A 21,801-nucleotide genomic window follows, 5' to 3' on the forward strand; every position below is an offset into this window, starting at 1 on the left:
TGTTTCTTGTATTGATGATGATGATATAATTTTATCGGTTAAAAATTTCATGCACAGATGCAAATTTACTAAATTACAATAACAAATTAGGCAACAAAACTAATCAAACAAAATAAGACTGAAGCTGAAATAACCCCTTGTATTATTTATTTATTTATTTATTGTTTTAATTGACTTGAATGTTAAGGAATGAGACGCTGTAAAAAGCCCAGTTTTTTTTTTTTTGATTCGCTTCGCTTTTGTCTGGTCTGCCGGCTCGTTCGTCTTTCATATTTTCGACGGAGTGGGGCCTCGCGCCTTCCTTTCCTGCTATACAGCTAGCTCAATTTTCATTACACGATTCACTCATATCAGGTTATGACATCCTGAACCACTGTAGGTCTTGTCGCTGTCGTGGCTATTGAACAGGTAAGAAAGGTGTGAGCGTTGATCCAGAGGAGATATTTTAACGTTAGATTCAAATATTACTGCGACTGAACATCCACGGGAGCTGCTTCGGTGTCAGTTAGCGAGCATCGACAGACGAGGAAGTTACACAGCAGACGATTAAACGTAGCTTTTGAAAATGTAGCTTGCAAGCTATGTACAGTACTTTCCAGTCCGTTAACTCTAGCCGTTAGCCGAGTGCACCATAACGACATGCTGCCTTGTAATAAACAGTTAAAGTAAAGCTAAACTGACGTTAACTGTAAAACCACAAACTAACTTTGTGTGTAAACCATTTCAGCTGTTAGCAACCCACGTCAGCTAAAGTTAGCGTCGCCCTGTAGTTGTTGTGGACCCCTGGCCACCCTGATAAGACACATGATTAAGTAAATCTGATGGTTTCATCTCTACAGGTTGTTAGCTGTGGAAACGGTGGCTGGAGGCTCGTTAAGATGGTCAGGGCTGGCGGTAAGTGCATTCTTTAAAAACTATACAATAGTATATAATATTATTATATATTGTGTGTTGTTTAAAATCTCCCAAATTGTGTTGATTAACAGTTGACGGCTAATCACTGTATGTCTTCGCTCTTCCAGGTATTTTGAAGTTAGCAGCGCTCATCTTTGTGTTCCTCCTAGCTGTCTTTCTGGCTTTCCAACTGCTGGAGATCAACATGGATTTCAATCTGAGCAGCATGATGTGTGAGTCACCTTCCTTGCATTTCAAAACTAGGATAAGAGCAAGTGGCAGGGGCTCGGTTGTAAAAGGAACATGACGCTTACTTAGAGGTGGTATTTTCGCTTTCCTTATTGTAGCCGGTTGTCTCTACATTACTGAAACTAGATATGGCATTTTTTTTTTATAACTGACCAGCTTTGATCATTGTTTGCTTTACCAGAACAGAAATACATGTTTTATTCAGAGGAGCAGAGTTTAATTATTAACATTTAGGTGACCACTGAAAATCTCATTAAAGGTGTAATATTTGCTTTTCAGCAAGATCTGTGCCAGTGGATGAAGCCCGTAAGTATGCTCAACTTTTTTTTGGTTTTGTTTTCCCAGTAACTGAACTAGTTCTAAATATGTTACTTTATACCAGTCGAACCAGTCAACACAGGAATGTTAATAATCAGCCTGGGTCACACCAAAATCACCACTCTCAGGTGTGTGTTAAGCTCAGCACTTGGCATTTAGAGTGTAAATGATAGAGTTTAAGTGGTACCATTGCTCTCTGTTCTGTGTCTGCACTGTTTTGTAAATAGGCTTTTGTGACTGGCTTACCTGTTAACTGATACTCTGCTATTTAGTCGATGTGAAAATGGGGTTTTCTTTTCACAGCAACAAAGCCAGTCAGGTATAAGTGTGGCCTGTCCAAGTCATGTCCGGCTGGACACTTTGCCTTCAAAATGGCGAGTGGAGCGGCCAGTGTAGTGGGACCCAGAATCTGCCTAGAGGACAAATTGTAAGTCAAGTGATGTACCGTTTATTACCGTTCCCAAGTGTTACTACACAAACCTGTTATGCCATCATGTTTGTACTATCTACTCAGCTGTAGCACCATCAGAAGTCATTAGTTTCTTTTCTGAGAAGACGCTTTGACTGCTGCAGCTTTCTTTAAGTGCATGGATGTCACTAATTATTAGAGACAGTGTACAAGACTTTTCAAACTTTTTTCCTCAGAGCTTTATTTCATAGCTCAGCAGCAATCAGGTACCATTTTAAAGACACAATCCTGCAGCTGCTTTCTGTGTTTGAAACGTACCAACTGAAGTCTGCAATCCATCAGTCAGTTGACAGAAAATTAGTCAGGCGTCTTTCATTTATCAAGCAAAAATGTCAAATATTCAATTTGAGGATTTCCTGTTTTTCTCTGCTTTAAACAATTATAAATTGAATATGTGGACTGTTGTTTAGACAAAATAAGATTGGAAAAAAAAAAGTTATACATTAAATTATGAATTGCTTAATAGCAAATAAACCCAACCATAATAACCATAGTTGCAGTCAGAGCAGATCACTTGTGCTTTGTTCTAAAACAGTCAGCTCATCTGTTAAAAGTCCTGCCTGGTGTAATGTAAGATAAACATGGAAAGATTATATGTGCATGCAAAAGTCCCAGAGCGTCTGTCTTATCAAACATATTTCCACTCTAACACTTTACTTTGAGTCAATCTGTTAGCATTTATAACACAATGATATAGTTTCACGCAGCTAGAAGTATATTTTAAAGCTTAAATTATTATATAATATTAACCAACAATTATAACTGAACTCAAATATTTCAACTGTGTTTTAACATGTTGTCACTTATTATCTGTTGAACTAGTTTTAGATGTTGACAAATACATTAAACACAAATGTGTATACAACTACATTCTAGTGTTTTATGAACTATGAAACAAATGAATTTATGGTGTCTATAAATAATGAATAGGGGGGCATACAGTAAATTTTGACCTTCGTGGCTGTACAGGGAGTGTCTTTTCCTGACAAGTGAAAGTATCCCCATGGATTCTGCTCTCATCACCTACTTCTTGTTGTAGAATAATGAGCAGTGTGAAGAACAATGTGGGGAGAGGAATCAACATTGCCCTGGTCCACGGTAACGTTATCAGTTCCACACCTTGAAGTCAAATACCTTTTTTTTATAAGTGAACAACTGTGGACGGTCATGTTACACTGCCACGTCACGCCTCAAGTGCTACAATGAATGGCACCATTTAACAAGAAGACGTCATGAGCCTGTCAGCAGAACATTACATAATATTATTGCCTGTTAATTATAACAATTTACATCACAAAGTTTGTTTCAAAACCATAATATATTGTGTCTAGAGGTGATAATATAGCACATGAGCAATGAGTCACTGCAGAGATTGTGTACTTAATGTAATAAAAGTTATATACGCTGTTGTTAATCAATAGTGATTAAAACTATAAAACTCCTCTGTGTCGTGTCGTGAGCATGAGATTTAAAGTGGGATCTTTTTCCTCCACAGGCAGAACAGGGGACGTTATGAAGACAGACTTTTTTGACATGTGGGCAGGAGGTGAGTACGTTTCCCAACCTTTTTGTTTTGGACATTTGCAAATACACACACACACACACACACACACACACACACACACACACTGTAACGTTGTGTTCACCATGTGTAACCTTGTGCAGATGTGGCTCCTTTAATTAAATTCCTGAAGGAAATTGAAGACGGGACAGTGGTGATGATGGCCTCATTTGATGATCCCTCAACAAAGTAAGGACTTTTCCCACAGTATCCCCTTGATTACTGTTACAATTTAGATTCACACAATTAATTTAAATTGCTTTAGTTATCTCTAATATTGATTGTGCCGCTGCCGGTGTGGCCGTGAAATAATTGTCTTCCTTCCTCTGTAGGCTCAACGATGAAGCCAGGAAGCTAATTGCTGATCTGGGCAGCTCAGTTATCACTAGTTTGGGTTTCCGGGATAACTGGATCTTTGTGGGAGGGAAAGGCATCAAAACCAAGAGTCCATTTGAGCAGGTAACACGACCCACAAAATCCTATTTTTACTTCAACTCTCTTTGACAAAGAGTTACACAATTTCAGCTGAATGATGAGAACAGCATCCTCGTCTTTCTCTACTCCCAGCAAATCCTCAGTGTTCAACACAACAACGCAAGTGTTTCCCCATCAGATGTTCATCAAGAGTTTGCCAGGTTAAGGCCGCTGAGAATCCTGATAGCAGATAACAGATATTTCACACAGCAGATTTTCACTTTTCATCTGCGGATCATGCAGAGTCTCATACCTGCTGCAGTTAGATCTGCACTCTGCGTGGCATCAGCTCAGGGAGCTGTAATGTAAGATGTAATGTAATTCGGTAATTCCTCAGTTAATGTGAGCACAACATTGTCGACACTTCATTCATCAAAGTGCAACCATTTTGTTTCTTTTCCTTGAAAGTGTGAACACATGTGGACCTTGTTCTTCCAGTTGTTAAAAGTGAGAGGTGACATGAAGTGCAGTTTGAGCACTATTACTTTTATATGAGCATACAGAGGTTGTGTATAACCTTATAATCTGTAATCTTTAAGCGACACTCCAACATTAAACAACCCGGTTCACATCAGCATAACAGTGGATTCTTTATGTCATGGCCTTTCCGTCTGTTCACTTTACATGAATGTCACACTCGTGTGAACAGGATATAATATCCATCGGACTATCAAGACGAAGCTGGTTTCATATTAAACACAATTTGTGAGTGTGTGTGATGTGTTTCCCTCTCCAGCACATAAAGAACAGCGCAGACACCAACAAATTTGAGGGATGGCCTGAGGTGTTGGAGATGGAAGGCTGCGTGCCCCAGAGACAGGACTGACTCTTGCTGTGACCGTAAGCCACCAGTTTCTCGTCGCCTCTGTCCACCTCGTCCTCCAGACATTCCTGTCCGTGTGAGACTTTTTAGTGGTTACATTTCTTTGGGGCTGAGAGAGGTCATTTTACACCTCTCACCCTAAAATCTTTTATTCAGATTTACTTAGAAGAACAACGTGTCTCTGGAAGATATTGGCAAGAAAGAGGAACGTCAGTGAGCCCTGAGCAGGACAGCGAAGCTCGGAACTCCCTGCACTTCTCCCTCCGCTTGGATACCATTACATAGATGCTTATTGGGTCTTGTAATCGGAACTAGCAGGTTGAGTGCACTGATTAGAAGGGACTTTGATTATTGGCATACATTCAGACTATCTGTAAGGTCCACAGACGTAGCTTGAGAGTGTTGGATTATTGCATTTCTGTTGAAGGAAATGGATGTCAAAGCTGAGACTTTTTTTTTTTGGGAGGCCAAATTTCTGTTGCCTGTTCCTTTGCCTTAATCTCATTGTGCTATTCACATTTTCTTTTGTTTTCATCATGTCATGATTCTCTGATTCCTTGTTTCAGTGTTGTGTTTATTTTGAAAAGATTAATATTAACAGGGTTTGAAGACGTCTCTGTTCATGATCTTATAACCAAATGCACCAAATTCACTGTGAACTTTGTAAATATTTGTTTAGAGGAGGACTCAGATTTGAGAGATCCTCATTTAACGAACCTTGTAATAATAATAATATAATTTCTTAAAATAAATGATATTGTTAGTAATATGTGTGCGTGTGGGTTAAAAGTGTGTTGTCTCATCTACAAGTGATATCTAGTTATTTCCTGTTTTAATTTTTTGTGTTCATATGCAGCAGACCTCATACTCGGAGCATGTAACGGCAATCAGTGTCACTTTACCTGTTAATCATTACTGTGTCAGTCTTGCCATTTTACAGCCACTTTCAAAGATGCATGAGGCTGTTGGCGTTCGGACTGATATACTGAAGTTCATGTGGTTGAAAGAAACACACACTGTTCCGTTAACCACTTGTCAGGTTTTTGTTTCGACTTTCTGTCTGATTTTCGGTTTCCAGTTTCTGTGGAAGGAATTTAAATGCAGCACCTACTTTTAAAAGAACACCAGCTGTATTTTTAAGGTCTTTTAAAGGCTGCTTGTACCAGGTTCTTCCAGCTGCTGCTAATTGACAATCAGCCTAATATGATACATCTGTGCAGCTGTGTTTGTAATGTGTGATTTCCTCACGTCTTTTCCCGTTACTTTGTCCATCACTCGTATGTCTACCGTCCCAGAACAGCTGCACCGGTGCTAATATGGCTGGTTTTATTATAGTGCAGTGAATACACACAGTGTGTGAGCGAGATGTCATTTTGCCCACCTCTTCATTTACAGGTTGTGGACAAATTAACACAAATGAAATTAGAATTTAACCCAATACAACACCACACAAAATGAACATGTAGAGTTTATTAAGTGCCTCTGTGACAGTCTCAACAAACTGAAAATGCAAAGCATAACAAAAGGTTGTATCAAGTGTGTGAGTGTATGCAGCCACTGTGTTTATCCCCTGTATTACACTTTTTAAAAAACTTTTTAAAGATTTTTTTAAGATGACTGTAACATCTGTTCACTGCTTCCAGGTGAAAAATAGCCTCTTGGCTCACAGTCAGCAGATTGTGACTGGTAAATAAACCAATGAATAAAAAAATAAAGTGTGAATGTTGAACATATTTCTTATTCCTTTTGTGAAAGACAAGACACTATTGTGAAAACACACTGCTTCCCCTCTCTCTCTCTCTCTCTCTCTCTCTCTCTGGTCCTTGAGGACATTTGAAAAGGTGTGGTGATACTGTTAAGAAACAATCAGCCCCGGGTTCATCAACAGAAATGTAGAAAGTGCAGAATGTGCACATGTTGTGCCACTTCCCCCTTTTATTATTCTAGAGAAGAGAGTGAATATAGCAGTTTGTTTCCTGTTTTTTCCAGCCGGCTGTAAAACGACCCTGAGACACAATCAAACAGTGAGCATCACCTCTATGGATCTCAACACTGTCATAGAACTGTATTGATTGTATATTTATTTTTGTTTTATATTTTGATATATTTGTTTTTATATTCTGATTTTGATTTGTTCATGATGAATAAAGCAGATATGGACTGAGGGTCCATAAAATTAAAAAGTTAAAATACTAAAGAAAATCTCAGTGGTGTGTGTCTCCTGATTTAAATGCACCACACTATGTTGTTATACTGTACAAGAAAATAACACTGAGGCAATACCTGCTGTTAAAGAGCTCATGGGTTTAAAGCGACAGGCAGGGGGCGCCATTGCTTCATATAATTCAGCCTGTGCTTCCTGTGCTTTGTAGCATCTACAGTACATGTGCTGTTTGTTGTTGTGCGTCAGTTATACAGTACATTAAATTTATGTCAGCCGCTCGCCTCCTTCTCATTTATGTCCTTCTCATTTATGACGTAATCACCTGCTTGTCCTCTGTGGGCGACCTTATCCGCAGCATATAACACATTCTCACAAATAAAAAAAAAAAAAAAAAATCAGGATGAGTGAGGCCTGTTCTGAAGAAGTGTAAATTTACACCAGATTTCTACCTATTGCATAATTCAGACATGAGAACAAATGTCAAGAGTTTCTATGTGCGCTTTGATTGTGTGTGTGTACAGGTTTTTATATGTGGCTGTTTTCATAATGGTGTTGTAATGGCTGCCGTAACATAATGTAACAACATGGACTCGACCTGCACGACAACCCTCGCACAGGATTATGGGAATTTCTTCCATCCTCCTTCTCAAAATATACTGACATTGTGTTACCTCAGTCTCAGACACAGAACAGTAAACCAACGAGTCTAACATGTACTCTCACTGTCATTTGTGTGTGTGTAGTCACTTCTAAACACACACACAGGATTGTATGTTGCACATGATTCCTCTCAGGGTTTGTCCCTCTGCCAGTGAAGTGGCCTTCAGAGTTCCCCTCCACACAGAGCTCTTCCTTATTCCCAGTAAATGAAAAAACGCTGCGGTGCTCTCCCTCTGATCTCATCTGAGCTCCACACACACACATACACACACACACACACACACACACACACACACACACACACACAAATACACACACCACATCCCTCTGACACTGAATATCCCCATGTGTGTATATGCAAGGGAGAGCATTTGTTTAGCAGCTGTTCGGTGCCTATAGTATCTGTTATGTCGGCCTTGCATATCAATACGTTATTGTTTGACTGTGTGCAGTTACAGATGTATGCCGTTACGCTGGTCGGCGTTCGTGTAGGCTGAACCTCCTCTGAGCTCCCGTGTCTCTGTGCTAAAAGATGAGCTGTAGGAGTGAAGCCTCTCCAACTCGTCTTATATAAGACATGCTATACGATGCATTATGTATGAACATAGAACATGTCATCACAGAAAAAACCTCTAATGATGAGACATCTCATGGGAGCCTGAGGGCAAAGCTGCATAAACACAGGACGATAACAGAAAAGGTGGCTCATTTTTTGTGTAGAACAAGACAAGTTATTTTCTTTCTCCCACTCTGCATGCTTCCCAGAATAAATCTGTCTGCTACACAAAGGTGCTCACCTCTCAAAGAAACTCTGAGGAGCTCAACTCAACATTTTCAGTTGCTGCGGTGTGACCTTTGAACCTTGCCCTTTCACCCCCCCCAATCAACTGGCTCTCATGCTTCAAAACAAATTTCTAAACTATTCCTCTACTCACCGGGAACCTTGCGATGAAAATGCATTTCCTCTCAACTTTGTCGCTGCACTTCTGTGACTTAAACACGTTCATGGCCTTAATTGCACTGCACAGATAACTATAGTTCTCACCGTGACTGTGAAGCGCACACCATTACCCTACACTGCTGACATGTCTTTCCACAGACCAACATACACACACTCCCATGCACCACATTTATACTCAACACCTGCCCTCAAACCCTTCCTGCTGAACCTTCATCCCCCCTCTGCCCTGTGAGTCATCTGAGCAGAAATCCCTCTGCGACCTCGGAGACATTTGAACTCTGAACTTTTCAGAACACAAATGTTGGCCTAAAGCAAAAAAAGGCTTTTCTGTTTTTGCACCCAGAATAACTTACAGGACGCAAACACTCAAGAATGACCACTGGTGGCCAGAATCATTATTACAATGGTCTATACTCAATTATCACATGGGGTTACTTCTTAGCATGTGCAAACTGCTGTATAATGTCCTATTGTCCTCTTTTTTTTTCAAGTCTGAGACATAACATTTTGTGCTACATTCATTTGGTAAAAACTTAGATACACACACCAGGAAAGATTTGGGGCTCAGTGTCTTGCTCAAGAGCATTTTGACTTGTGGGCAGGAGGAGCTGTGATTAAACCAGGAGCAAGAGTAAGAGAGTAAGAGACTAACCCTAACCCCACAACACAAAGCATGTATCCGCTACAAACTGCTGATGGGGAGTTTGAAAGGTAGGGCCTAACAAAAGACACTGCTATCATAGGAACTGGAGAATTCAGGGCCCACACTACAGGGACTGAAAGTCTAAATATCTTGGCCCCCTCTTTTTTTAAGTGTTTCATTTGATTCCCCTGACGTTACTGAAATACTAAGTCACTTCAGAACTTTAATGGAAATCATTTCCTCTCTATTAGAGTTTCTTGTGTCTCTACATCTGCCTGACATTGACGGTTTTGATTCTGGTAAAGGGCCCTTACACTGCAATTTCTGGGCTGTCACATACACAACAACAACACCGTCAAACACTGTAAAAATCTTTTGTTATCGTTCCTTTAAGGGCCCAAAAACTGTGTCTTGAAACGAGCTGTCAGGATTACTGTAACTTTTTGATGTCACAACACAGCTATGCCCCCAGTGCGACCTACCTGGACCCTGCATCCAGCCTTGCAGGATTTAATAAAAGTATTTACCTGAAATCTGCTATATTTTCATTTGATCACTCAGAAAACAGTCAGCCAATCAGAGGAGAGGCTCTGAGACTCTCTTCTGATTTGCTGACTGACCTGTTGTTGCTAGGGCTCCAGGGAGATCCCTGAGTGATCAGATGTAAAACGACACTGAGATGGTTTTTGGTACTAAAAAAAAATATGTCTTAAAATAAAACACAGGAAAAGTGTAGAATATGGGACCTTTAATATCCACTACGACAAAGAAATTTCACCGTGGCAAAAGTTTGTTTATTGTTTTGTTACATTTTCAAAACATGAGTTGATGACAAGTATCTTCTTGAATCTTTTCTTTTTGATGTACATCATAACACTCCCGACCCCAGGCTTTCATCACACGTTCTGACATGCCTGAAAACTGACTTTATAAGACTTTACTGGACCCAACTTGATACAATGAAACTTTAGAATTGTTATCGCACAGTCCAAATGGCACCTTCAGATGAATGCTTTGTGTTTTCAACATTTTTCCTTTAAAGGAAATCTTCACTCTGACTTCCACCCAGGCCATAATGTGTGGTATGAAGGTCCTGCTGCTGTTATCTATATGTTGCTGTATTGTCTGTAGTCTGAAACCCCTCCCTCAATCTGCCTCTTATCTGATACTGGACACCAAACAGGGCCCGGCCCTCTTGTTTACTTCCAGCTCTGCACATTAACCCTTCAACTTTTTCCACAACTGTTTCTTTCAGGGTTCCTCAACCCCCCCACACTCAACCCCCTTCCCCCTCAATATAAGCAGTGACCTCACTGCCCTTGCTCTCTGCCCCACCTCCAATCCTATAATGCTACACACACACACACACACACACACACACACCGATCCAGACAGCTGTGTTGGGTCTGTGGGAACTTCCTGCTGACCTCAGCACAGACACACAAACACTGTAGACACTCAACCGGATCGATTGCTTATCATATGGATCTTTTCACACAATCTGTATATTCCCAATTGGACAACAATCAGACAGACTGGACTTGACAGAACGAATCAGACTAAAAACTATTTTACATGGCTGAATATTCCTGGCGAATTCCATACAGTCTTTTTTTTCGTTGTTGTTATGACAGTGGATGTGATGTTTTTACGTTCCCATCATAACCAGTAAACCCGAAAACTCAATCAAATTTTTATACCAATAACGCGCACTAACCTTTTCACCCTCACTAATGTCAAACATTGCTCAAACACAATTACACACATGCTCCCTCTGGTTTTGTCTGTAAAACAAAGGTCTCATTCATCGCTGTCATTCTGACTTTTTCTTACTTCTTGCTCAGACAGTTTCACCGCTGGTGAAAAATAGACACACATCTGTTTTTTTTACTCACTGGCAGCCAGAGCAGTGCAAACCAGTGAGTCGATGACTTCCGCACTATATAATAAGACCTAACCATGCCTGTCTTGTTTGTAGTTGAGTATTACTTCCTCAAACTAGTGTTTTTTGTTTGTTTTTTGGTGGGCACTTGTTTTGTTGTACTTGTTCACAGCATCATTTGTAGAATTGGAACTACAGTCGTTTTTCAGTATTGTGTAGAAACCACTGACAAATATGTGAATATTATCTTTCTAAGCAGCTGTGTACTATTTGTGGTTTCAGGCTGCACAGCGTTGTGACGACAATATGAAGACGAGGATACAGAGTTTTCTACTCAGTGTTTTAGGAAATGGTGCTGTAGATGTTCAGGTAGAGGAAGTGGAGTTTGGACTTTTTCCGACATGCAATTTCAGCCCAGTAATTAATATTAAAAAAATAAATAAAAATGCACAGATGCTGCATGAAAAAACGTTATTTGTTTGATTTTATTAGAGGAGCTATATGTAAGTTTTGCTATCGCTACATAGCCAGCATTAGCATTAACAGCTGTTTACTTACCAGTCGGGAAGAAACGTTGCAAGTTCAGCATCAAACTTCATTCCTTTACTCGCCGACCCTTCTGTCACATTCGCATCACAGGCTTTCCCTTCGAGTCTCCTGCAGTTCAGCGTGCACTTTTGTTTTCACCTACCTGAGTTTGTGAGTGAGTTCATGCAGACATTACAACACATTAAAGCTGTCTGGAAGAATATTGTTAATGTGACCAAATGCACCTTCACTGCTGTGACCACAAAGTCTGCCTCATTCATTATGCAACGTCTAGACAACACTCTCCTCTACTTTCTCTGATTGAGCACTATCCCTCATAAAGCTGGGATTCCTTTACAAAGTGATGCACAGAGCTTTAGGGCATCAGTGCTATTTGTAGTATATTAAAAAGTATCAGAGTGATTACATACGTACTAGCAGAGCCATAACCATGCCAGATGGTATTGAGAAAGCAGCGAGAGCAGGAAATCACACTGTACTTTTCTGGCCAGCCACTGCAGCCGTTTCCCATAAATACATCCACCTCATAAATTCCACTGCATCAGTTTGCATGGCCCTCACTTCACAACACATACTTAAGTACGGCTTTAAGCTGTTTGACTGTCATTCCATTGAGTTTTTGTCATCGCAGCGGATTCTTGGTGTGTTTTTAGCCGTATTAGCCGTTTCTACTGCACAGTAGCAGGGCTGGCTGTTGTTGTTGTGCTGGTTTTGCTTTTGCACCCCTACATATCTTAAGGTTTTTTTTTTTTTTAAGATATGTTTTTGGGCTTTTGTGCCTTTATTGGACAGGATAGTGGAGAGAGACAGGAAATGAGGAGGCAGAGAGAGGGGGAATGACATGCAGTCTCTTTATTTATTTAATGTTTATTTTAGGGGCAAATATATTGCATGAACCAATGCCACATACCAAAGCATTTGTAGCCCATGCTAGTTTGCAATGCATGGACCTTTAAAATACATAAACTCAACTCAAAAATACCTACAAAACAGCACAAAACACAAGCAATGATTCAATAAAATCACCTTAAATAATCAATGAATTAGATTATCATCCATGCAGGTTTGATACAGCCTAACAACAAAAACATAAATTGTTTATTAGATAGAGTCCAGATTTTTGAGGACACACTGGGATTCATTTTTGCAGATATCTTAGGTTATCTACTGATTCTTATAACTTGTCTTTGACTGCAGCGGGCTTCGGGTGGGATTCTTACTGAACTCAAGGAAGTCAGGATGTCAGAATTGTCATCACTCTAATATGAGCCTACTGTATGTGCATGTTTACTGTGTGAAACTGCACAAGCACAGATGAGAGCCGGTGCACTGAACGAGCCTCCAAACATCCTATGCAGTGTTTTCTTACTGGAGTTTGTCTGCAAGCATGTACAGCTGAACACTGTTGAACTTTACACCCTGTTCTGCACGAGCAGCCTTGCATGCAAACTCAGAAGCATACCCATGTTGGCTATGAAATGTTTTTTTGCAGGGGAGCCCACAAGGGTGGGGTCATCAGCTGAGCCACATGTCTGCAGTGGTTTGAGGTTTCACTGTGAGCGCTGTGTTAGATAATGTCCAAGGGTGATACAGTAGTTGTTTTGTTGGATATATTGTCATTTGGTAGCGCTGTAGAGCTCCGAGTCGGGGGAACATGATTCAAGCTGATCAGTATGCTGCAAGGATTTCCTCTTATTGTATCACGGCCTGTCTTCTCAGAATGACAAAGAGGTTGTTGTTGTCTTCTAATCCCTTACTCTATTTCACATGGGTGGAGGTACAAGATCAAATTATCATATAAGGTGTTAAAAGTAACAGCATGTGGCTATATGAGGCGAGTCTTCAGATACTGTAATACACTAAATTAAATGGGTCCCATAGAAGAAGTGTTTTGACTGGAAAGGCCTCAGAGCTTGAGAGCAGACTGAACAAACACAGTCCACTAATGGCAGTCATGTTGCTTCACCATTTGCTCGTGCATACTTTGAGATCCTGCCAAGCCAACTGTATACGCTGTAGGTGACGGTATTTCACAGTTTCCCCGGCTGTACAAACGCAGGACTGTCTGCTGTGTGTTTTTGCTTCCATAAAAAGGATGCAGGTGTGTAGGTTTAACCTGTACCTACACCTCATGGTATGCCCTGATACACACACACACACACACACACACACAGGTTCTATGAGAGGTGTGTTGCCTCGCACTCCCAGGTGATTCTTGGTAAAAAATAACTTGTGCTCAACCCTGAGGGCCCTCGAGTGTCAACAGAGTCTCACACCTCCATGGTCGTGAGTTGTTTTTTTACCGAATTGGTTGATTCTAGTGTCCAAGAGGACGTGCACGCAAAAATACACTCATTCACACACACGCAGCACTTGTGCATGCTTCTCTTTGGAGGAGCTGGCTCCCAGGACTAAAAGTTGGACAGCGCGCTGCAGAGCATGCAGCGGTTGCGCAGTAGACCTACATTACATCTGTACGGAAGGTATGTGTGTACCTATGCACATATGTTTCAGCTGAAGCCTCTGCAAAAACATTGTTAATCACTGCAGCTGACTTCCCTCTGACTCATCCCGTCAGATGTTGATGCTTCATAGTAACACGGGGAGTGAAGGTCACTGAACCTTCAGAGGGTGTTGCAATCTTGCTCCTCAGGTGACCAATGGGAATCCAGAAATACCTGGTGATAGCAGGGCAGGGGAGGGGCCTTGCTCTGGCAAAACAAGATCTTTATGTGTGTGTGTGTGTGTGTGTTTGTGTGTGTGTGACAGAATGTGTGCCACAGGGTGTGGTGTAGGAGGGAGGTGGAGGTATTGGTGGTGGTTGGGGTTAACAGGATTGATAAGGTGATTGTGAAAAACATGCTCCTGAGGTGATTGGACAGATGACAGGGGGCGTTGTCTCGTCCAACTGGTTCCAAATATTTGGAGGGTTTGCACGAGCCGTATAGTGCGTGTGTGTTTCTGCCTGAGTGTTTATGTTTTCGACCTCGATGTGTTTGGATTTCATTGTCTGCATGATTGCCTGTGTGTATATCCACCGCTCGAGAGCCATATGTGTTTCATTTCAGCCCCGACACAATCCCTCTCAGATCATTTTTCATAACATCTCTGATCTCTGCCCCTCACAGCAAATGGCCTCCCATGTCACACGAGCCGTGTGGAAACGCAACACCATTTGGCCCAAAGCTGTCCAAATATGGCCCGCAGCCCATTTGGTCACACCCGCCCACGCCTCCAAGGCTAGCATAAGAAATCGTTCATCATGTTCCTAATTCAATCAACAGCAATTTCATTACTAGAGCACAACAGAGACAGATAACGATGGTTCTCGTCTTCCCTGCTCTGTCTTTTCAAACCATTCAAGTGTTTTTCAATGGCAAACATAATTACCAGCAGCACATGTTGTGCAAAATGCTAACAGCAGCCAAGGACAAAACCCCCTCTGTCTCCATTGGCTAGGCACGGGGAATGTTGTGTGAGCCATAGAATCAACTCATTTGGGCTCTATTTGCCTTTATTATGTGACCTCAATATCAAGCCTATCATTTTCTCCGCCATTGTTCGAAAACCCTCGCCACTGTTTCTCCCACTCTCTCCCTCCTCCAGTAATCTGCGTCGGTTTGGTGATAATTATAGCTTACTGGAAGAGATGTGGCTGGCTGTGAGCTCTGCCTCTTGGGTAGAGAAAACATCAGGAAAAAACAAGGAGATTTTCATTTTCCCTTTTTCCTCCTGTGGGGGACAGAATCCTGGGCTGTGTGGGTGACATATGGGGGGAGAAACAGGATTGCTGCTGCTTTTCTCTCCCTCTTGTCTTGGTTTAACTTCCTGCCAAAAAGTGGGCTGCAGGGGTGGATGCTTTGCTGCTGTCATGATTTGATCTTCTTTCTTCTTTCCCACTCAGACAACCCTGAATTCATATACCTCCTCACACACACATACAAAATAACTAAAGGCCCACTTAAGTGCTGTGAAGGAAACAGTGGTAATGGTTTCCAGTATGTCTCTGAGAGTGTGTGTCTGCCCTCTTGATATTGAGCAAATGTCTGAAGCACATGTATGCATGCATGCGTCTGTGTGTGTGTGTGTGTGTGTGTGTGTGTGTGTGTGTGTGTCTAAAGGTTCTCAGTGGTCTGATCCTGTTACACTAATGGCTGCAGTCTTGCCATCCTTTAATGGCATACAGAGTTCACAAGGGACGGATGGATGACACAGGAAAGACTGAGACGTACACACACACACACACACTTTTACACATGAGCATGGCACATGCATGCACGCAGTGTATACACACATGAATTGTACAAAGCAACAAAGGAGCACATCTCCATTACTAGGGACTGTTACATAGACGGCCATTTAATCATAGAGACAACTTGTCTTTCACTTAACAAGCTCTGGCAGTTTAAAACCCCATATCTTCCTCTTCATATCTTGGCATGTGTATTTCTACACATAGTATCACCACTAACACAGAACATATGCTGCAGTACGTTGCTGATTTGATAACATTAGGACCCCCTTCTTTCCCCTTTTGAAATAGTTTCGAACGGTATTATCTCTAATTATAATTTCAACCGTAAAATCCGCTTCAGTCACGAGGGGAGGATGCACACAATGTGGAAGATACACAGAGATCAAAGCAAAGTCACTAAGTGCTCCTCATATATAGGAGTGTTTTCCTAATGTTTTGTGCTGTTTGTGCTCCTTTGCTTGCAGTTTGCACACTTCCCCTATATTCCTATTTATAACGTTCCAGCTCCCTTGCCTTAGAGGAAGAGAAGTGCATTGTTGTTGTTTGTTTGCAGACTGAAAATGCTCACATACAGTATTTCTCTGTCAAATGGGAGCGGCGGTAGCCTAGAGGTTAAAGAAGCAGGGTTATCTTTAGAAAAAAATTAAAACTGGCTGATTTCCCAGGATGGGCTGGGAAAATGTGTAGGGAAGAAAGTGTAAAGTTCTTATATATAATAATAATAATAATACTCTGATTGCTCTGAAGATGTAATCATCTATCTTTTCTTCATCGCACATAGAAACACACCTTCCTGTTTGTGTTGTGGAGCTAATAAACAATGTTTTTACCTCTGTCGGTTTGGTTGCTGAGCCTGTCTGATTTAATAGTTTGGTGGTAAACTATGACCTGTGACCTGTGTTGTTAGACGCAAGGTGCTCCTCCCTTGGTGATAGAGAGACAGTTGACTTGTGTTTTGCAAATGTTGACATAGTTAACAGTTTTAACACAGACCCTGCAGAGAGAGGAAAGGCTCCACTGTGGTCATAAAACTCTGCTTAGACTAAAGAGGGGCCTACAGGCGGGCTAATAAATTTTGGTATATGGTTGTGGTTTCGTGTGTTTCTGTTCGCATCAGTCTCGAGATACTTTCTTCAGTCTACAGTCCTGTATAGACAGAAGTTAAACAAATGCACATATGAATGTACAATATAGCATGTCCATAGGAGCAGCTGCAGCCTCGCATCATGCCCGCTGCTTCGTCTCCAGAGGAGTGGAGTTTATCAGGTGTCAGCCAGCCAGAACTGCGTCGTTACAGGCCGTATAAAAAGCCCAGACTCAGCTTCCTCAGCAGGAGCTCATTGTTGCTACCCTCAGATCCTGGCTCACAGCTTTACAGCAGACTTCACAGGAACAACTCGGGAACACAACACAAGAGATACAAACAAAAAATGATGCAAAAAAAAAAAACATTCAGGTCTCCTCTGAGTTGCATTTATATTCTACTAATTTGTTTTAGCAGTGATGTTTTGGGAACGTTTTGGGAACAAAATGCTCCATTGTTGCTGTTGGAAGTTAAGACATTTCTCTGTAATTTCTAGGAGACGAGGTTGCATAAAAAGCAGTTGGATTTGTGTAAAGTAATCCGGTGATCATCTGCTCCCTGTAAACTGCTGTCACTGTGTTTCCCCTTTACCACAGCTTCAGTAATCGACAGCACCTGTATCTGTGCTGTGTACAGTAAAGAAACCCCCATCAGACTTTTAAAGATTTCTTTGAAAGACGGATCATCAGCCGTAGTGAGCCACAAGCACACTGAACGTATAAAAACAGCCAATTATTTGGTTTCACTTGTCACACCAGAGAAGGTGACCTTCCAACCAAACAGGTGATGCATGCATGGAAAAATCGTGGCGGTTGAGCAGCTGCGGCGCTCACTTCAGTGATCGTTACCTTTGGTCAGGGTGAGTGTGGTTTCTAATTTTGTCTTCGTGATGCTCTGACCGCAGAAGGTCTTGTTTGTTTATCAGCTCTTTCCGACCCATGTTTCCATTTCCGGAGTGATACGCCCTGTGCTATCAGGCTACTTAGGATCACCCAGGACTCTTAAACACAGATCCTCTGTCTGTCACTCAATCAACACGCACACACACTCAACACACACACAACTGTATTCGACACCCGCCGCCCATTGCTATCACAGCTGAGATGAGTGTGCATCTGTGTCAGGTTTTGTGAGGCCTCCCGCTAATCCATCTCCATCGCCGATTGTCTCCTTTTATCCATGTGACACTTTCCAAAACACCACACACCTCTTACATGAACTCATCCGTAACAAACCTTTCCTAATTCACCTCCATGTCCTTGTGAACGGCAGCCTTATTACCGCTTATGAAATCTGGCACCTTGCAAGGTTGTTTGTCACCGCACATATGCTTTTTTTTTCGCCCCACACCCATTCTGCTTCACACACTACAACAGGTAGGGCTGGTTTCCAGTGATTGTGTTAGTAGAGCAAACAATGTATCTCATTTGCTTAGGGAAAATTGCCTGTCCTACTGGAAAGTGGATAATGTTTGTACTGTGCGGGATGTGAAAAAAAAACAAAAAACTCCAGGTGGCTTTTTCTCATTGTTTGATCTGGGTCTAGACATGAGCAATCACACTTCACTGCACATAGATTGATGTGAGAGACAGTATAGCATTTGCAATATACTGACAGCAAGCTGCTAATGCATTGCTTTGTGTGTGTGTGTCACTTGGTGCAATGTTTAAACAATGTGAAAACCTGAAATGTGTTTTTCGGGGGAAGAAATTGTGGCTTTTTTATCTACTATATTAAACCAGTATGTGGGAAGAGCTTGAAATAATAGCTTTTTGGTTGTTATTTGTGCAAAGCTTTTTATCTCCTACTCTTCCGCATTCTCTTCCAGCTCCCATTCCTATTCGCTGCCTGTAATGAAATTGCTTTCATACCCTTTCATTCATCAACTCCAGAGTCACTAAGAGTAATGGTAATGAGGTAATGGGTGACGTCTGCTTCTCCTTCCGTTGCCTTTCCCCACACTTCCCCATCATCCGTCTTCCTCCCTGCCTGCCTTCTAGTACATACCAGTCGCTGCCTCTTTAATGGAGTAAATCTCACTGTTCTTAATTATTAGTTTTTCCTCTCTTCTGTTTTCTGTTTTCCTTCAAGTCAACTAACAGCAATTGTGTTGTCACATGTGAGGCCCACAGCTGAAGAAGTCCCCCAAAAATCACAGGGGGATTTATAGTATATGTATTTATTTTCATTTTCCCATCAGTGCTCATTCAACTCTTTGTATATATTGGTACTTTCCTTCTATTGTGCACATACTAAAAAGCAAGTAAGCATTACGGTTCATGTGCCATAATAAGCAGCACATAGGTTCAACTATCTATACGTTGGCTTGTCTGAAGATTGAAACTAAAATGTTTTTACCTTTACTATTATTGCTACTGGTAGTTTTCCAATATGGCACTAAACAAAAGCAGTTTACAGTGTTAACAGTGGCCGATTTAACACTTCATGGTCATTTTTAAAAACAATATGGCCCAGATTTGAGATCTAAGTAGTCAGCATGTTCAGCTAATCCATGAAGACATGAAAATAAAAGAGCAGTACTGCATAGCAGGGTAGAGCTACGTGACTAACCCAAGTATAAAATGCAGAATTATAAAAGAAAATATCTAATACCAGACTTTTATTTCTTTCTAACATGACATGCAGATGTTTACTATTGAAAGTGCACAGGGCTTTTCTAATCTAACCTGCACCTGCATATAATAATATAGTTAGCTAATAGCTAAATGTAGGTAACAAGCTAGTTAGCAAGGCATGCTAATGTTTTTAGTTTATGAGCAGACAAACAGATTTAATACATTTCTTACACTTTTGCTCATGAATTTTTGGTTTTAGAAATGTGATTTAAAAAAGATTTTTTTGTTTTATGTTTTAATTTATCCATAACTCGTGCAAAAAGTTGCTGTATGTCACTGAGTACACAACAAAGTAGAAAGAAAGGAAGCATTGTTTGCTTCTTGATGCTCCTGCATGTAGTTAACAGCTGAAACATTTAAAGTTTGGAAGAGGCAGTGTGGCATTAGTTTTTATGAAGCAGTGGTTAAGTGTGGCCTGGATGTTTTCATTGGCGTTGAGGAGAAAGAGAACAACTGCCACTGGCTGCAAAATGACGACCAATGCACTGAATCCAAGTCACAGTGCGTAGAAGGCAGCCATTGCTTGGACAAAACCGGGCTTCTAGGAAAAAACCTCTGGCTGAGAGGTTTTTAATGTTGTCAGTCAATCTAATGAATTTTATGTTCCCAGAGTAACCAGAAAAACACAATGGCTAGGCTATTGTGGACTTTCCACATTCGTGCTGGTTGCAGTCACATCAAGATATTTGGTTGGCTTCTGGTGTTTCTCCATAATCAAATTGTTCTGATTGAGAATCGGTACAAAAATGAAATCACACAAAGCTGACGCCCGGATCTTCCCCTTGTCAATGCAGAAACAGTAAAAGTAAAAAAATGCAGTATTTTTTATGCAACACATCTCTCAGGAGATATTGCCCATCCCCCTGAAAAAACCTCCTTATTTTGCAGGGAACTGTATCTTTAGGGGACAAATGCAAATATAATCCATACGGCATTGTGTAGCAAAGAAAGACACAACACACCCAATCATAGACAATACTCCTGACTGACATATTGTACTCCTAGAATCACATTTCCACCGCTTTCATAACCAAAGACGTTAAGCTATGAAGCGTTCTGTATTCTAATGTATGTAAAACCTTTTCGGGTTTTTACGGAGAGCGTCCTTGCAGCAAGGTGAAGACATGTAAATTGTGTCACAGTGTGTCTGCATGAAATCAACTTATTATCGAGATTGGAGGGGGGTTTCAATCACAGAGCTGATTGCCAAGTGCAAGTGAAGAGTGGAGATTGATCACAAATGTAATTTTCGACATATGTGGCACAAGCAGAGAGAGCTGATGAATATCTCAAATCAGGTTATGTTGACCCGCTGGCTTTCCTTTCTCAATTTGCATGTGTGATTTTTTTTGTGTGCATGTCCACGCGCATGAGCTTTGGGTCTTACGCAGATAATTTCTTGCGTCAGTTCAATTTCATGTTTCCACATGAAATTATTATGACAGGGAAAAAAGTGTTACAAAACTTGAGTGTTCTAGTTGTTGCCTCATCCCAAGTGACCTCATAACACACAATCAGAAGATATGACACAAGTATCATCGCCAGGAAAACAAAATATGAAGTCAAATGCTGGTAACTCAAAATAAATGTCTTACAACCAATGAAAACAAATAAATATTAACATTACTGGACAGCACAGATCCTACTTTTCTTTATCAGTCCCAGTCAGCAATTCCTGTCAGACTCTCACTCTTATCTGGAGGTAATTAGAAGTAGAGGTCACTCACAGCACCCCCCCCCACCCCCCCACCCCCACCTGGCCAGGTGCGGAAAAGTTTACAGGCTTTCGGTTGATGTGTATGAGGAAGTAAGATTTCTCTCTATCTTTATCTCTCTTATCAAAAAAGCACAATAACTTAATTAAAATATTAAAAGTTTCAAAGAGACAACAATATAAAAACATTTTATTCTGATTTGTATGCTTTTATCAATGTAATGTCCTTCACTGGGTGTTATTGTTTAAGAAATAATAAGTAAGTTTAGAAATTTGTAATTCAAATTCTTAGTGGCTTTTCCAGCACTTAAATCATTGAAATTAACTAATATAAATCAAAGAACACAACGCAATAAACAACAAAAGGGACACAAGTTCACAATAAAAATAATATGTAGATATTATTTTTCTTCCCTTAAATAAATTTTGAAAATGGAACCAAACTTCATGGAAACCCTCCCTCCC

The 21,801-nt window shown here is 40.9% G+C and overlaps 1 protein-coding gene across 2 annotated transcripts; it reads left to right on the forward strand.

Moving 5' to 3' along the window:
- Nucleotides 1-287: 287 nt before the first annotated feature.
- On the forward strand, nt 288-6,517 carry fam3c (FAM3 metabolism regulating signaling molecule C). 2 transcript variants are annotated; one of them, XM_087174488.1, is made up of 11 exons: nt 288-408; nt 840-894; nt 1,023-1,127; nt 1,423-1,449; nt 1,765-1,888; nt 2,970-3,028; nt 3,426-3,476; nt 3,596-3,680; nt 3,824-3,950; nt 4,702-4,805; nt 4,945-6,517. In XM_087174488.1, exons 2-10 carry the CDS (start codon nt 879-881, stop codon nt 4,789-4,791), a joined length of 684 nt encoding a protein of 227 aa, XP_087030614.1. In that variant the 5' UTR covers nt 288-408; nt 840-878; the 3' UTR covers nt 4,792-4,805; nt 4,945-6,517. The 2 variants fall into 2 exon arrangements, with proteins under 2 accessions (XP_087030614.1, XP_023263983.1); XM_023408215.2 differs by having other exon boundaries at nt 4,702-6,517.
- The last annotated feature ends 15,284 nt before the right edge of the window (nt 6,518-21,801 follow it).

The sequence above is a fragment of the Seriola lalandi genome, unplaced genomic scaffold, assembly GCF_002814215.2.
Source record: "Seriola lalandi dorsalis isolate HSWRI2012SDOR001 ecotype SW California unplaced genomic scaffold, Sedor1 jcf7180002054357, whole genome shotgun sequence".
NCBI classification, from domain to species: Eukaryota; Metazoa; Chordata; class Actinopteri; order Carangiformes; family Carangidae; genus Seriola; species Seriola lalandi.

Bases quoted from the DNA above. Each gene is read 5' to 3' on its own strand.
- fam3c (XM_023408215.2), top strand. The intron at 1,128-1,422 runs GTGAGTCACCTT...TTTGCTTTTCAG, and splicing joins CAATCTGAGCAGCATGATGT to CAAGATCTGTGCCAGTGGAT. The intron at 3,951-4,701 runs GTAACACGACCC...TTCCCTCTCCAG, and splicing joins CCAAGAGTCCATTTGAGCAG to CACATAAAGAACAGCGCAGA.